The sequence below is a fragment of the Haemaphysalis longicornis genome, unplaced genomic scaffold (assembly GCF_048455015.1).
Source record: "Haemaphysalis longicornis isolate Haplotype H1 unplaced genomic scaffold, Haemaphysalis longicornis Haplotype H1 scaffold_9, whole genome shotgun sequence".
Classification (NCBI taxonomy): domain Eukaryota; kingdom Metazoa; phylum Arthropoda; class Arachnida; order Ixodida; family Ixodidae; genus Haemaphysalis; species Haemaphysalis longicornis.
In genome coordinates, this window is record NW_027526460.1 from 11,100,304 (window position 1) to 11,117,183 (window position 16,880).

Sequence of the window (16,880 nt, forward strand, 5' to 3'; positions counted from 1 at the left end):
CAAGCGGAAGAAGCGGCCATCGCTCTCGCCATAACGCAAACTTAAGCCAAAGTAATTATCACAGATTCGGAGCAAGCGCGCCGTAACTTCTCGTGCGGGCAAATTCACCGGACAACCCACCAAATCATCTGCCAGTGAAACCGCCCACCTGTTGGCCCGAGAGTTATCCCGCTGGGCCCGGGGAAGCGGTCAGGAGAGGCCAAATTTGGAAAGAAAGAAAGTGGAGAAAAAATGGAGGTCGTGGGTTCGGATCCCACCTGGCGGGCATTTTTTCTCCACTTTCTTTCTTTATTCCCAAATTCTTTATATCGTTTCAATGGCGTACCACATCCTCCCTTTTGCTTTCCGAGGTTTTCTTGACTGCCAACTCTTATTTCTGTGTTATTTTCAACGAGCCCCTCATTTCCTATTCTGATTCGCTACATGCATAGCGAGGGCCTCTGTTCTAGCAGTCTTGGTGCCATAGGAAGCTTAAGAGGGTTCAACGCTGGTCGACCACTCTCGACATGTCGTAGACACTCGAGTCACGGCCCGGGGGTTAAAAAGAAGGTCCCCTTCACCCCGAGTAGTCCGAGTGGCGCTGGCTACCACCCCCAAGCACAGGAAATAAAAATACCTAAACATAAGTACCCCAGAAAGTGGAGGGGAAAATCGCCCCGCCGGTAGCGTAGTGGTTATCGCACCAGACCGGTATTCTGGAGGTCGTGGGTTCGGATACCATCTGGCGGGCATTTTTTCTCCACTTTCTTTCTTCCTTTCCAAATCCTTTATTCTGTTTCAATGACGTACCACATCCTCCCCTTTGCTTTCCGAGGTTTTCTTGACTATATATATATATAGTTCACGCTGGCAAAGAGGCAAAGATACCTCTTTGGTGCCCCACTTGCACTCACTAGATATGCGAGCATGTCGTGATAAATAAATTGCAACAAGCAAGCTTGCACCACAATGAAAGCAGACGACGCACGTGGAAGAAGACGAATTCGCTCACCAGCCGGGGATAGTACGGCTGCATGAGCGAGAAAGCGGCCGACACCCAAAAGTGCGTGTGTATGAGTGGAATGAGCCACACATGCTGCCTCAGCCTGGCCAGCAGGCTTGTGTGGCGGGGGGTTGCAGTGCGCTTCTCGCCGCACGCCGGAGCCCCGCCGCCGGGCTTGCAGGGCTGCCCCTCTTCGCCGGGCTGCGGCTCGTCCTTGTCCGTCACCGGAGAGGGGGCCGTGAGCGCCACCCGGAGGTCGCCGTAAGCGCGGTCGCCGTCGCCGGAAAAGATCTCGGCGTTCGCCCGCGCCGGCGGCGTCGACGTTCCCATGCTGAGCCGCCGGGAACAGCAGCCGAGTTCTTCAGCGCGTCACGCGACGCCTCGTCATTCGTCTGCGAAGGACAGACGGAACAAGAAAAAAATTACTCAGCAGCATCAGGGGTCAATGTATGTACAGTGTACCCTCTAAGGCACAGATCGCCAAATCGTCACGTGGCTTCCGTACTGTGGAACGACACCCATTTAGCTGTGAGATAAAGTTCTCTACTACTACTGTACCCTTATTTTAAAGAAATCCCCCGGATAGAAAACCGGTTTCGTTATAGGCGATATTTCATTAAAGGGACACTGAAGTGGATTTCTCAAGCTCCCGGTTTTGCTTGCACTGCGTAGACTGGCTCAAATTGCCACACTTTTCATCGTTTATCCGGTTGATAAGTCGTTAATTATTTTATAAAGCGGGAAAGAAGAAAAACTACCATGCGCGGTCTGTGGCGGCCGCACCAACTAAAAGCTGTGACGTCGGGAGAAGATGGTACCGTGATTGGACGATGTCCAAGGTTAGCATTCAAACAAGTTCCGGTTTCGGTTCTGTAAAACAACATGCTTGACATCCGAAGTTATCTCATGGGCATTCTCGATACCTCAGTAATCGCCGTACCGCGCATCTGCCATGTTGTCGGCTGTTAAACGCCTGAGATAAGCTTCCCAGGACGGCTTGGAATCGTAGAAATCACTAGCCGAGGCCTACGAAGTAGATGAACGCCCTCCGCGTCACCGCAGACGCTCAAATGCCATGCGCTTTTCCCGCATATTCGGAGCTTACCTCACTCATGCCTGTATCGTAAAAAGCGTGTTCGCACCAGGCCAAGGGTGTGCTGATTCAGGCCTGTGTACACTGCCCGCAAGCTGTCGGTGCTTGTGGCAACAGCACGCTAACGAGAACTCGATCGCTAGCGCGTCAGTGGCAGTCTGCGTGCGTTCTGCGAACTCGCTCGTGGAGCAGTGAACGTTACGGCCCAAAAATGGTGAATTCAGTTAAGAAAACATCGGCCGAAGACAAAAAAATCGACTTGCAAAAAAACAAAACAATTAATACCTACCAATTAATACCTGCAAATTTGGAAGGTTTGGTTCCCCACAGGCCAAACCAAAACCCCTTAGTTTTCTCCATATTCATGGCCGCTCCAGACACGTCACAAAACTCCTTAGTCAATACAAGGGCTTCGTGAACACTACGCTTGTCAGCACAAAAATAGGCAATGTCATCAGCATACGCAATCACTTTAACTTCGCATGACGCTAACGAAAAACCACGTACTCTTTGGCTCTTTTGTATGCTAACGCAAAGAGGCTCTATGTACAGTGCAAACAGTAGAGGCGATAGAGGACAGCCCTGTCTAACAGACGACCTGATCTGAACTGGCTTCGAGAGAATGCGATTGACGACAAGTTGTGTAGTACAATTCTTGTAGCAAAGCTGAATGCCTCTATACAGCACATCACCCACATTAGCCGCTTCCAAAAGTGCAAATAAAAAGTCGTGAGACACCCGATCAAATGCTTTCGCAAGGTCAATTTGGATAAGGGCCACCTGTTCAACCGAATCAGACACGCATTCCAATATAGAACGAGCAATATGTATATTCGTTTGAATACTTCTGTTCCGAATACCGCACGTTTGGTGAGAACCAACTAAACTAGAAATTACCTGTTGAAGACGGTTAGATAAAACTTTGGCGAATATTTTATAGTCAGCATTGCAGAGAGAGATTGGCCGATAGTCCTCTACAGATCTCAGCTTGTGTTCATTCGCAGTTTTTGGTATTAACACTGTGTGCCCTAAGTAAAAGGTTGGTTGCAAAACACCGTGATCGTATGCGGCTATGAATATGTCCAAGAGGACTGAAGCCACCTCTGCCGAGGATGGATATATCAGGCATATAATGTATAACCAGTTTACACCTTTATTTAGTTTTATCATTTCAAGTACTTTAGGTGACTATTTGTTGTATAGCGCCCTTGCAGTAAGCGTTCACGTCTAGCATATCTCACGTCTAGCAATTGCATTTCTTTGACGGAAAAGCGTTCGCAGATGTGCGGTCGTGCTGCTGACCGCTCTGCTTGTTCACCCAGCGCAAAAAAAGTGCTTCCAGCTCCCTAGTTTTGCGCTGTATGGTAAAAATTTCAGTTTATTTTATTTCCTTAGTACCAATATTGACTTCGCTGACTCTTCTCCCGCCTTCAAGGGGCCTTACATTTTCCTACTAGAGTAAAGTCAGCGAAGCGTCCCATGTGCACTTGTGCAGCGCTTGTGTGGAGCGACCCGGACTCGGAGCTTGATACAGTGTACAAACTGACAAAGTAAAGAAAGGCACATTCTTCCATTCACGAACGTGTTGTGACTTAGTTTCAATTGAGCGAGCGAATTGCGACGACCCGTCGGCGGCCGGCGGTGTTAACGCTGGGCCGACTGACTTGGTCGCAAGGTCGGCGAACCGTGCAGTAGCGCAGCCAATTGCCAGCTCGTCTCCTCGTGACGTCACACGAAAACGCCCCAAAAAATGGGTGAGGGTGCAGAGAGGAGGACAGCATTTTTGAATTGCTTTTTCTACAAAATAAATTCGCATAAACGCGCTCAGAGTGGTCGAAACATGGCCTATGGACTCCGGACTACAATTTGTGCTCGTGATCCCGCAATGTTTACAAATCACTTCAGTGTCCCTTTAAAAGCGAGTGTGATGTATACAGTGAGTATACAATGTAGTGGGAATCATGAGACACTCAGAACAAAGCTGGTAATAAATGAAACGATTTCGTTATAGCGGGGGTTTACTGTATTTAGGTGAGCGAATGGCCTGTGACGACTTGTAAACACCTTTCTAAGAAGGAAAAACGAGCGAAAATGACCACGCGCAGTAAGGAGTGGACGGGGCGAAACGTATTTTCTCCCGCGGTGTTGCTCTTACTGTTTCTATGAACCGAAGTGCCAACTTGCTTAGTTCGCGGCATGCGTACGCGGTAAGTCGGTAGAAGGCGCAGCTCTGCACAAGACACGGAGAAAATAAGGCGGTGTTCGTTGAAATTGAGTGCATGGACTGAAAAGTGTTGTCATCATTTCCGGACAAAAGTCTGATTTGTTTAAGGAAATAATGTTATTGCGACTTACTGGCAGTAATGAAATAATGCACGCAAATGTTTTCAAATAAATGTTAGTTTCAACATAGCTGCTCGCCTATTCGAACAGTTATGCAATGCTGCCACTTGAAGAAGTTCTCTGTAGTGCTATTTCAAACATTGGTGGGATGAATGAATGAATGAATGAATGAATGAATGAATGAATGAATGAATGAATGAATGAATGAATGAATGAATGAATGAATGAATGAATTTAATGCAGAGAGGAGGCTAAAAAGCCATGTGGGTACGGAAGGGAAAAGGTTTGAAAAAGACGTCACAAATCAGTTGCAATAAATGTAACCATATTATGTTCAAGCGTCCTCATCAAAGTAGTTGCCTTCCGAGGCCCCATTGGACCAACACACACTTTGGCATTTCTATGAGAGAAGGGGGTGTCTGGAATAGTTCTTAGAAGCACATTATGGTTGGTGTGGCAAGATTGAAGCGTAGCTCGGCGAAAGAACTTTTCCATAGGGATGGAGATCAAACCCGAACACACTAACTGCTATCTAAAAGAATTAGCGTCCTTAATAATTATGTAGATTGCAAGGTTACATCAGCTTTGAGAAACAGTGTTGCCAAGTATCAATTCCATCAGTTGGTTTAAGCTTTTTGCTTTTAGAGATAAGAAGAGTTCACCCTAAAGATAATGTACGGCAAAATCACTTGCAATCTTGGATTATATGTATGAGTTCCTAGGCATTCAATCCGAGTTCTGCGTAGTTTCTTAGTGTCCTAACTGTTGCATACTAAAAGGACGCAAAAAATATTGGTTTAACGTCCCAGCTCCTACAATTTGACGGCCATTTCAATTGGTTTAACCTACACAAGTATACTTATTTCACACTTAGATCGCTTTAATCGTCATGCCGAGTTTTGCCGCCTTAGAGAGCTTCAAATTGCTTGACAAGTCTGCTATGTGGACCCAGAACTTCTTTCCCAGTGACAGCTCCTAAAGATACCTAGAAATAAATGTAATAGCCCCCCAACTTCCAATAAAATTGCCGCTGCGCGAGTCGAGGGTGCTCGTCCGTCTGTTTATTTAGGATCGCCTACACACTATATATAGTTCGCATGCACTGATGTTGGCGCTGAGATGTCACTTAAAAATAATATTATGCGTCACTGTCTTTTCCAGCCGCCACATCATAGGGACATACACAGGGCTTATTGAACTTCTTCTGCAAGGTGTTCCACTTCCTCTTACCTTCTTTAAATAAGATATGGTTGTACGAACTGATTGAGCCACTGGGAGATTTTCGCTTACCCACATTCTGTTTAAAACCTCGAAAAGATACTAGCTCTTATAAAGTTTTCCGCCAGGCACACTGAATGTTTCGTTCTGAAAAACTTAGCGCTGCCGTTAAGATTGACAGCGTTCGTACAAATCGGAAGTAGGTATGCTACCTGAATGAAACACATTCGGCCTCCTTTGCACTCACACAACTGAAGCAATCTTTGATGCCTGCGGGGATGTTCACGTAATGTTCCTTTCGCGTGCATTGGGATATTTTATCTTGAAGTAAAAAATGGTCAAGTTGAATTTACCGGCAAAATGTCCTTCAATAGAGAGCTAAGGTGAGCTGAAACGCAAGGATGGTATTTTAGCATAATTTTATGCGCGCAGACACTTGCCTCCCCCACAAACGCACTCGGGCCACACGCAACATGTGCATAGATAAACGCACCAAGCAATCACACAGCTCATTTCAAGGTCAGTCCAAAGGAGGTGAGGCCGCGTGGCTCTCTGTGTGTGCTTTTGGAAAATGGCTTCTCTTCTGTGGTCTCTTGTTACATAACCTCCGGGCTACCCCTGGCTTAGATATTTTACATTCACAACGCGTGTCTAGAAAGCCAGTGCAAGCCAGAAAGTACCGCGCAAACCCCTGCGCCGGCGGATCAGAAAAGGGGCTGCATAACAGGCGTCCCATATTGTGGTCCAAAACGGTTCGTCGTGCCTATGCGGGTGGGAGTGTGTGCTGCCAGGTTGGCCCAGCACATCTCACTGCTCCGGCCCTCATCATCAGGGCTTCGGCTTCTTCCTCAGACAAGCCTCCACCGTACCGGGCCGAGAGTGACGAAGACGCGCCAGCTACGTCAGCGCGAACTTCCCTGTGGTGCCGGATGACGCGGGTTACGCGGCGTACTAGAGGAGAACCTCAAGACAGCGCGCCCAATCAAGAGGACGGATGCGTGGCTCCTCGCGGGGAGAGCCGTGTGTGTGTCTCATTCGGCGGGAAGCCATCCATCTGCTTTGACCCCGACAGAAGCCGCTTGTCTCCCCCGTCAACGAGCAACACCGACTCAATCGCGCTGGACGAGCGCCAACGGGGGGACCTCGCTGCCGTGAAGAGCAGGTTCTGTCCCGCGGTGAACGAACCGGGAGCAAAACACGGGGCTCGTCTCGTCACTCGCGTATCCACTTTTGCGCGCGTCATGCCGATGGTTGGCGCATGCGCGTACAGGTGCTTCATCGAGATTCTAGCGCACGTGGGAACCAGTTTACGCATTCATGTACCGCGCACGCAACGTGCAACCGGTAAACAAACAGTCCTTGAAAGCCGACCCACGCGGCGTGTGCCGTCTTGTGTAGAGGCTCTTCGCGCGCGCCGCGGATGGCCGAAGATTCTTTGTGGCGTACGCTAGACATGCACGACGATACGGTTCGTGCAAGAAGGAAGGCCGTTAGCTATAATTCTACCGACTCTGCTGGAAACGTGGTGGTTTACCACCGCATTTATTTATCCAAACAATAAACGCCCGCTATGCCACGTGCGAAGGATGTTAGGCGCTCCACTGGTTGCTAGGCGTCAAGCTTCACGTCACTGCTGTTCGCTGTATACCTGTGTTCAGGCGCCGCCATAAGTAATCGAAATAGGGATTTGAGAGTATCACAAAATATTTGTCTTACTGTATTTATGATAGCAATTACCGGTTTACAGGAAGCTTTTTTTTATTAAAGAGACCCTGCAACATTTTTTTCAACTTTTTTTGAAATCTTAATTGCTTGCAGAACGTAGTCACCCAACACTCCCAGTACTTAGATTAGGAGATCGCAAAGTACCAGAGACAAAAATTACTGCTCTATGTCCATCAGATAACTTGGAAAATCGCTCAAGAAATATTTCTCTCTTTCCCAGTCTTGGCATTCTTCGACGGCCCGAATTACGTCACTGAGGCCATCTAGCGGCTGTTGGCCGGTTTTCCTTCAGCTGCAGCAACCAACGCTTTTTGATAGCAGCTTTAAAACTAAAGTCACAAAAACAAAGCAGAAACGGAAGGCGTATCTGGTGTGACGAGCAAATCACGCAGTGCCGCTCCGTGCTGGCGATAACTATAGCTTTCGCAGTGGTTCAAAGACGCGTAGGAAAGAGTGAAAGCGTTTATGGGAAGCGTTGCAGGGACCCTTTAAGGAGGAATCCTTTAAACCCACACTAATGAAGCCAGGCAGTTTCCGGAAGAAGAAATTCCTGTAAATTTACGAGACCGTGTTACAATTATTTTTGACGGCGCCTCTACGAGCCGGATATAGAGGCACAAGGCTGAAGCGTGCAACTCTTTTATTTTTTTCTTCTATCTTCATTAACCACACCGCGCAACCAATACCACCCGAATCAACGAAACCTCTCGCAGCTACAACCAGCGAAATCTTAAAAAAAAAAAAAAAAAAACGTCCAACATTCTTTTTTCGTCAGAATTCAAAGCGGGATTGCAACTTCAACGCGCGTATAAACATTTTTTCCCCAGACATCCGTAAGCATGTCAACTGAACCCTCGTGTGCCAAAGGACGCGACCACCCACGCACAGTATAAAAGTTCAACATGCGAATTCAGTGCTAACGAACACAACTTATTTCACGAATTGAAAGTCGTGACAACTCATCTACGCAATTCCTAATGAAGGCCGCTCATTGGAGCTTGGACACATGGTAATAATTTTCCGGGGCATTGTAGAAATTGTGTAGAATTTTTTATTTTTGCTGTTCTGTTGTTATTAAAAAAAGTCAGCCTACATTCGGTTGTTATAGAAAGTGATGACTTTTCCAACGGGGATGCCATTTGAATGCCCCGGGAAGCTGCCATTCTTCAAGTTGCCTTCAGTGGGAAATGGCGAATTTCAGAAATTCCACCCAGGGGGCAGTTTTAGAAGACGGTCTTACTGAAAACGCCATGATGCCATTAAGGCACTCACACTTTCTTTTTTCGTCGTCCTTTTACCTGCATAAGTATAACGGCCGTGGAGAGGCAGTAGGAGAGTCGGCGGAGAAAAAAAAATGGAAAGAAGACCGGTATGGCAACCTCCTCAATTAACCAACAGAATTAGATCTTACCTTAACATTTAGTAAGCCCATTCTTTTTACAAAGACTTATTTGCCAGGGGGATTTTTGGTCGTGGCCATTTGCGTCTTCTCACAGCAAGCGCGTTCAAGTTACGATCGCTAACCGCAAGAATATTGCAGTGCGCCTCTTTCGTTCAGAATACTATCGTCTGCTGCTGTCGAGGCTAGGTTGCACGTATGTCACTACATATACATAAGCAGCTGAAAAAAAAATATTGGACTTCCCATTTCATTGCTTAGTTGGAAAAGCACAACAGTTATGTGTAAGAATTACACACGCAGCCTTGGTTTGTCTTCTCTGCTAGCTGGTGTAGTCTATGTTTTTAAAACTATAAATTGGTCTACATTTCCAAAACTATAAATTGGTACTGCACTAAGCCCAAAGCGTTTCATTGTTGCGGATTATGCAGCTTCTTGTGAACTGCTCTTTTCTCGGTTTTGATTGATAACGTTATCTACGTGTAAACCTTGAAACTAAAGGACACGGATAGGACATTTTGGGCTCTGGTGTGTAACTAGCAACTGGACATATAAAACAGATGAAGCATGGTACAGGAGAGGCGTTGTGACGAATTTTTGAGGTCTTCATTTCAAGCAACATTTCACATGGCTTTGTCTTTCAGTCAAAGCGGTTTAACGTTTGAAGAATAAGATGTTCCAAGTAATTGGCGGTTGGCACTTTCTACGTCTGCACTGAGGTGGTGCGGAAGAGAGTAAGTGTACAAGTTTGCATGGTCTGAAACACCTGTTTTCTGAACCAAACAATTGCCTTTCGTGTGAACACGTAAACCTTAGCTTGAAATTCGTGTAGCTAAAAATCAATCAAACTTGTAAACCAAGATAATACATGTAAACGTAGGTTAAGCGAATACCGCCAGTCCGGTGAAAATGAGGGCTACAAATGGTAAAACATAGTTGGCAAAGTAAAACAGGCTACCATTTAAAGGCAGGTAGTCTGATTTTGGTGGAATTTGTTCCTTCACCGTTCTTACCAAATGATTCCACTTGAACATCTACGCTGTACTTAAGGGTCAGTCCTCCGCGGAGGAAAAAGCAAGAGCACGAAGCGAGCAACGTGAATAAAGCAAAGAACAAAGCCAAGTGAAAACAGAAAAAGGAGGTGTTAATTAAGGAAGTCGCAAAACTCACAACTTTCCGCCGCCGCTTCCTGCGCAACTCCTCCAACACAAATCCTCCCGTCGGAACAAGAGCAAAAAGTCGAGTACGAGTCGGAGAGTCGCTCGGGACAGGTTGGTTAAGCCAGCAAGGTCGTCGCCGTCTTCGTCGTCGTCTCACGCACGCACGGCGGCGACGACTTCGTCACCGTCAGTCTCTTCTTGGCGACTTCTTCCTTTGGCAGGCGCTCCTCAAGCCCCGTCCCAGCAGCGGCGGCGGCAACACAAGTTGGGGAGCGTGGCTTCCTCCCCCAGCACCGCTTCTCGTGACGCGAGCGAGAGCGCGTGCTCAACCGGCGGGGTTCCTCGGTCTCACAACTTCGCGACAGCGAGAAGCGACTCGTAGCCGGCGCTTCGCTTAGCGCACGCGCGAAGCGTCTTCGCGCCGGGTAAAGTGCGCTTCTCCGCGGAACAAGGCGACTCTGCTGAGGGGGCAACGCATGTCGACACCCGCCGGGCGCGCTCGCTACTCGCGGCGGTGGTGGCCTGCTTCGCCTCTCGCGGCTGCTTCCCCGTTTGCAGGCGCTCTTCACTTCCCGAAATATCACATTCCTCCGCGGAGCCAGTGGCCGCACCAAACAGTGAGGGATGCGCGCACCCGGGCCTGCGGTTAACGCCGCGCGTGGCCTTTCAAGCGGAAGACTGGCCACGCTCGCGCGCGCGCTCGCGGTTAGAATAGAATACCGCCACCCCGCTCCCGGCACACACCCCCGGAGAAGGGGAGGATGATGGCAGAGGAAGAGGGGGGCATCTGATACTAGCCAGGACACCAGCGTCGTCGTCTCTTTGTTATCGTCCTCATTAGGGTGACCCCGCCGCGATGCATAACTGGCGGATGAAGCACTCGCCAGAACCGCTGTCAGGCGAGGTCGTTGGTTCAATTCCCGCCGGCGCACTTCTTTCACGTTCTTGGAGTGACAGCGCCGTGAATGTCGGCGTGACTTGCTGTGAGACATTGTCATCATACGTGTAGCAATTATGCTAATGCATTAGCCCTTCACACTTTGTTATAAGGGTTGTACGGCTTATAAATTCTCTGTTTATTCCTGCTAGCCTCGAAACCGCAATGTAAATAACAACGTGCACAGGAACATATGTGTTAAGCACGTGTTAAGGAAGAAGGCAGAGTAAGAGGCGGGATGGAGGAGGAATAAAAAAGTTAGCTGCGACCTCTGGAACTATGGCTCCAGCATGCAGAACTCGATCGAGACTGGTCCTATTTTTCAATGTGACAGATAAAAGTAGTCGGTTCATCTTTTCAGCCTCAGCTAGTTCTTTATCCATGCTCAAGCCGCAGTTGCGGACGTCCTAGCTAACTTGCTCTTCCAGCCTTTGGTGCTTTATGCGTGTGTTCTTGGGACGACGAGGTTATAAGTTCGCACACAGACTGCGCACGATCACGCAATTGTTGCATGCATTTTTTTAGCCGCGTGCACTATCCCGATGACTATTTTTGTTCCCGTAAGCTTACGTACTTTTAATTTGATAGAAACCAGTATCTCAGGCCGATCTACCTCGACGTCATTATTCTCACAACGCTTTGAAATCGCTGCGCATAACATTGATGTCCTGATGAGCCAACGTTGAATTTCTCCATTTTTATGGACGTGGGATCCATATTCCCTTATTATAACTTTTTATACGTTAAGGACATGATGGTCGCACGCCGGGAGTTTGCAACCTTCAAGGCTCAAGTCCGCTAGCCTGCTCCCAGGCGGCCGCAAACGAAGTAGGGCAAAACTAACAAGCACGGTATAGTCGAGGCTAGAATTCGGGGCCGCCGGAACACTGGGGCTCCACGCCAACGGCGCTCCAATGTTTACACGACCTTTGTTCAGAGCCCGTGGCTCAACTGCAGCGCAAACAGAGAGCGGCGCGTCTGGGCGGCCCTTGTGGGTATATAGAGGTTTCCGGGAATGTTTTATAAGCAGCGAGACTGAGGTTTAGTCTCGTGCGGTGACTCAAACTTTGATGTGAGTTAGCATATGAATGCTGTACGTATTCTTGCATGCATTTGATGTTGCTTGTTTGTAGTTAGCGTTGTGTTAGGTAATTGGTATGCAATGTCGGGTGATGTCAATTACAAATTAGAACATCCTGATCTGAGTCATCGTTTCGCAAGTTGTGTCCGACAGTCGTGGAATCGATAGCACATCTCTCTCTCTCTCTCTCTCTCTCTCTCTCTCTCTCTCTCTCTCTCTCTCCTCTCTCTCTCTCTCTCTCTCTCTCTCTCTCTCTCTCTCTCTCTCTCTCTCTCTCTCTCTCTCTCTCTCTCTCTCTCTCTCTCTCTCTCTCTCTCTCTCCACATTCTCCACCTTTGTTTTTCTTTGTTTAGGGCAGCGAAATGCATCCAGAACGGGTGAGTTTTTCGGGCCCAACTGCGCAGTCATACCTGGGACGTGTTTAACACATACCTTGCATTTGTATTAGCGGGGGTTTTTAAGCTGGTGGAAGATTGACAAACTTTCTGAAAAGGGGGATTATTTAAAAATTGGGGAGCTATTCCTGTCCAGAAAGAATTGTTCCAAGCGTAGAATACGATTACATGGGGAGATGTTCTGCCTAGCTAGGTGGGCCGAGCCCTTATGTGTGAACGCACAGTACACAGCCAGTATAAATAGGTAGGAGCTAGACATGAGCAGGTAGACGGACGGAATCTAAGCGGCAAGCAGACGTCGAGCAGCGTGAGAGGGAGTTGGCATTTATTTTCCCTTCATTTGTACGCGCGGTGAATCAACTAATGAATGTCTAATGAGTGGCCGAACGAAATCGTAGAGGCCACTATCGAAATTCACGAGGACATGGAATGGCACAAAATGGCGGCTTGCTTTGGTGTTTTTATGTCAGTTCAGTGTTGGGGTTCGCGTCAAAATGTGTTCTGTGGCATTGAAAAATGCCATGGCTTTCACCTTCAGCAAAACCAGTTCTCGCAGGGAGCTGCGACATGCCCCTATCCTATCCAGAGTCCTCGAAATTTCGGTGAAGATTCCTACGCAAGCGAAGTGTGTGCAACCAGATGTCAAAGGCTTCGCTCGTGTTATCGCCTTTAGAGATATTTTGGGGTTATCGAAGTGCTTAAATTTCGCTCGTGTTATCGCCTTTAGAGATATTTCGGGGTTGTCGAAGTGCTTAACATTTTTTTAGCTTGTTAAATAAACGTTAACAGGGTTGATCGGGTTTTAATAATGTACAGTCATGAACAAATGAAATGCCAACTGGGAAATATGAACCGGAACACATAAATAGCGCTATTTCTTTCCATAAAAATTAAAACGACCTATGGCTTAGTTACAAAAACAAAGTTTAGAAATGGGGTTTTCCAAATATACCAATAGCGCGCCATTATTTGGCGGCAACAAAGAGTATTTTACAATTTTACGTGTTCTGGTTGATATTTTTGTGTTCGCATTTTATTTGTTTATATGACCATACGTGTTGAACCAAGGTGGCTAATGCGGTAAAATGTAATGCCATCTCGCGGCATGGGCGAGCGAACTATCAGAATCACGTCACGATGTCCATGGAAACTGAACACCTTTTCCACGTACTGGAATATGGTTGAGTTCTTGTCGAATAGTGTATTGCTGCGTGAAATCAGGTGCTTTAGACGGAGCATAAAACCTTCGAGCCAACTTTTCCTTCCCTTGAATCGCTGTGGCTGCGAAATCCCCGCCGAGCTTCATATAATCCCCCACGTGCTACACACCGAAAACAGGGGGAACAAAATAAGCCCAACACTAATATCATGTCTTAATGTAAGTAGGCTCAAAAAATAATAATGGCGCGGTCGCGTGTTCTCATTAAAAATAAATTATTGATTGGTTCAGCGGGAAACGAATTAAGCCCACAGCTACGGTGGGTTACCTCGTTGAGGTTATAAATATTTTATTCATCACCGAAGCATTTTAATGCCTATATGCCCCGACATCGTCCTCTGCAAATCAAAATCGTGGATTGGGAATCTGGTATTAGGCATTGGGTTACTTCTTAAATCAGGTAAAAAATTTTGAGAGATAACAGTGGCATAGGGCACAGCCCACCGGCGGTAATGAAAATTGATGGCGCCGCGCACATCCTTCTTACTAACGTAACCCGCGTTTTTTTAAGACCGATCTCAAGCGGCAAGCTCCTCGAAATCACGCCACATGAGTGATTGGGCAGGAGATTTCTGGGCGACAGTTTGGAGCATGAAAACATACACAGCAACTAACGCCTTAGAAAAAAAAAATCTTCCAGGATCAAAGGCTTATCCCGAAAAACCCGAAGCGGAACCAGTACCGCTCTTCGCGGGCGAGTGCTTCAGTGCCATTTCTTTGTCTGAAGGCTGGCCGCTGTTAACCCGTACGCAGTCCTCGCACATTTGTTGACAACGCGAGAAAGATGAATTGTCGCCTTGGTGCGGTCCTCGGCGTCTAATTGCAAACAGCTACGCAGTGAAAGCCGAGAGCGCCATTCCGGTGACGAAAGGTCCTCCCGCAGCCCTTGCCGCACGGGTTCTCCAGCATCGGGTTTCGGTTTTATCAACGACAAGCGACCCGCTGGGCCGCGTCGCCGCCTCGGAGGACATCGCTGGATGATATGTGGCAGACATGTTGGCACCAGCTGAATCATTCGTGGGAGGCGCTTGTAGTTTGGATTGCGCAAGGGTAAAAACTGAGAGATGGATAAACGAGAAAGCGCGACGATAGAAAGGAACGTGGGAGGCGGCGAGAAATTGCGCCATTCTTCTACCGGCGTCGCCCAAAAGCATACTGCGAATATGGGACATAACATTGGATCCAGTTCTGTGTCACATCGATGCAGATTACAAATATTTGTATCGGTTTCAGTAAATGGTTATAGTAGGTAGACCCTATATCAATGCAAACGTCCCCTTAGACGGAAACATCAGAATGGAATCATCAGAATGGAATTCCATGAGATATCATAATCACAGAATGGAATGGAACTTCCTCAACCAACTATAGCTGCACGCAAAAGTCTGTTCTTAGCGTGATAAATAACATTTTAAAAAACTTGTTGTTTACCGTATCAATTATTTTACACAAGTGAAATATACTGGTCGTCCTTATAAATACAGGTTATCGTGTAATCACTGGACGTCTTCAGTAGTGTAATCATAGGTTGCATTAAACATCTACAACCTCGTGGTAGGCACATTTCCCGACTAACAAAAAGCGTTTGACACGGTAAACCAATTAAATTCTCTTCACCAAAATAAATCACCACGGTAAACCTACTCAGACACTTTTATTTCTTTTCTAGCCACATTTAAAACAGACAACCGGCCTTCACGATAAACAGTATTGCTACAACATTGCAGTTTTAGCCAGAATTCTTTTCACTGTGCATCAATAAGTTGCCACACATATTAAGCGCTTTTGAAAATATTATGTATGCGGACCATTTGACCCGAATATTTAGAGCAATGTTCTTGAATAAAAATTAAACGCAAACATTATATTCTGCAGAGAAATTTTGAATTGTTTCTTGCTAACAAAATACCAAATAATTCCAATAGAATGAGTAAGTACACTACATTTTGTCATCGCATAATTAAAAGCGAAGATTCCTAAATTAAAATTGACAACTGTCGACGCGAACACACATACACGATTATATGTCTGAGAGTTACACATGGTAAACATAAAGGCCGGATTTTTTGGCATTCAAAAAGCGCGCTTTAGGCGCCAAAACATGCAGGCAAAATAACGTTTTAGGCCTCCAACATCGTAAATGTAGGCTCGATAAATTTTTACATAAGAGCAAATAATTTCATGCGAGGACGTGCGCTACTTGTATCTGCTGCAGGAGAACCAAAAATGTTATTGTTAATGTTGACGCAAAGGCTCCAACAGTTGAGCATAGCCGTTCCATTGTTGCATAACACTGCTGGACGAATGCGATTCAGTGGCTTAATTCAACAAGCGCGCTGATCACATTCATGTTAAATGGCCTCTGTCGCTTACTCGAGCGTCGCTTGTAGTGAAACAAGCATAAAAAAATATCCTTAAGAGTTGGGAATACGGATTGAAAAGAGCGCTACTTGATGTCTGCCTGGCGCTATCTAATTACGACACAACAAAAAAGACATATGTAACAAACGCTAGAGAAATCAAGAAGTTCACGTACTCTTACATAAGGATTGTTAGGTGAGCTCTTTAGAAACTAGAAACTTTCTCGTATACAATAATACTAATCGACTTGTTTAGGCAGGACGTCATATCACTGGAAAGTACACTTCCACACATTCAAAGAGAATTTTTCAGAAGGCGTTGAATAGCTGAACAGATTTTTGATGGAAAAGCACGTTCTAGAGCCCGTCGGATGTGGGAATTTTAAAATGACCCTGCAACGCTTTTTTTGAACTTTTTTTTCAAATCTTAAATTCTTGCAGAACCTAGTCATCCAACAAACCCAACACTTAGATTAGGAGGTCGCAAAGTACCTCAGCTAAAGATTACAGCTCTATGCCCGTCCGATAACTTGTAAACTGGCTCAAAAAATGTTTCTCTCTTTCCTGGTCTGGACGTTCTTCCACGGCCCGAATTACGTCACTAAGGCCATGTAGCGGCTGTTGGCCGGTTTTCCTTGAGTTGCAGCAATGAACGCTTTTCGATAGCAACTTGTTAAAAAAGTCACGAAAACAGAGCCGGAATCGAATGCGTATCTGGTGCGACGAGCAAATTACGCATTTCCGCTCCGTGCTAGCGATAATTGTAGCTTTCGCAGTAGTTCCAGAGACGAATGAAAGAGTGAAAGTGTTTATCAAAAGTGTTGCAGGGTCCCGTTAAGGCGCAAGGAAAGCTGGCTGCTCAGTGCTGATTCGCCGTTGGCACTTCAATACAGGAATAATCTGCTAACGAAGGTGTGTTCCATGCGCAACCGTTCCATTAAAAATAGAGTTGGATATGGGGATGCTTC

General features: G+C 46.6%; 1 protein-coding gene across 4 annotated transcripts in view; it reads right to left on the reverse strand.

Annotated features, from left to right (window-relative positions):
- The window catches only part of LOC144152935 (MFS-type transporter SLC18B1-like), an 89,026-nt gene that overhangs the window by 31,717 nt on the left and 40,429 nt on the right, over positions 1-16,880 (reverse strand). For 3 of the 4 annotated variants that reach the window (XM_077684512.1, XM_077684513.1, XM_077684511.1), the window contains exon 2: positions 992-1,374. In XM_077684512.1, coding sequence (XP_077540638.1) covers positions 992-1,312 — 321 coding nt within the window. In that variant the 5' untranslated portion in view covers positions 1,313-1,374. Of the gene's footprint in view, positions 1-991; positions 1,375-9,930; positions 10,611-16,880 lie in introns of those variants that run through there. The other variant, XM_077684510.1, reaches the window with a different exon arrangement.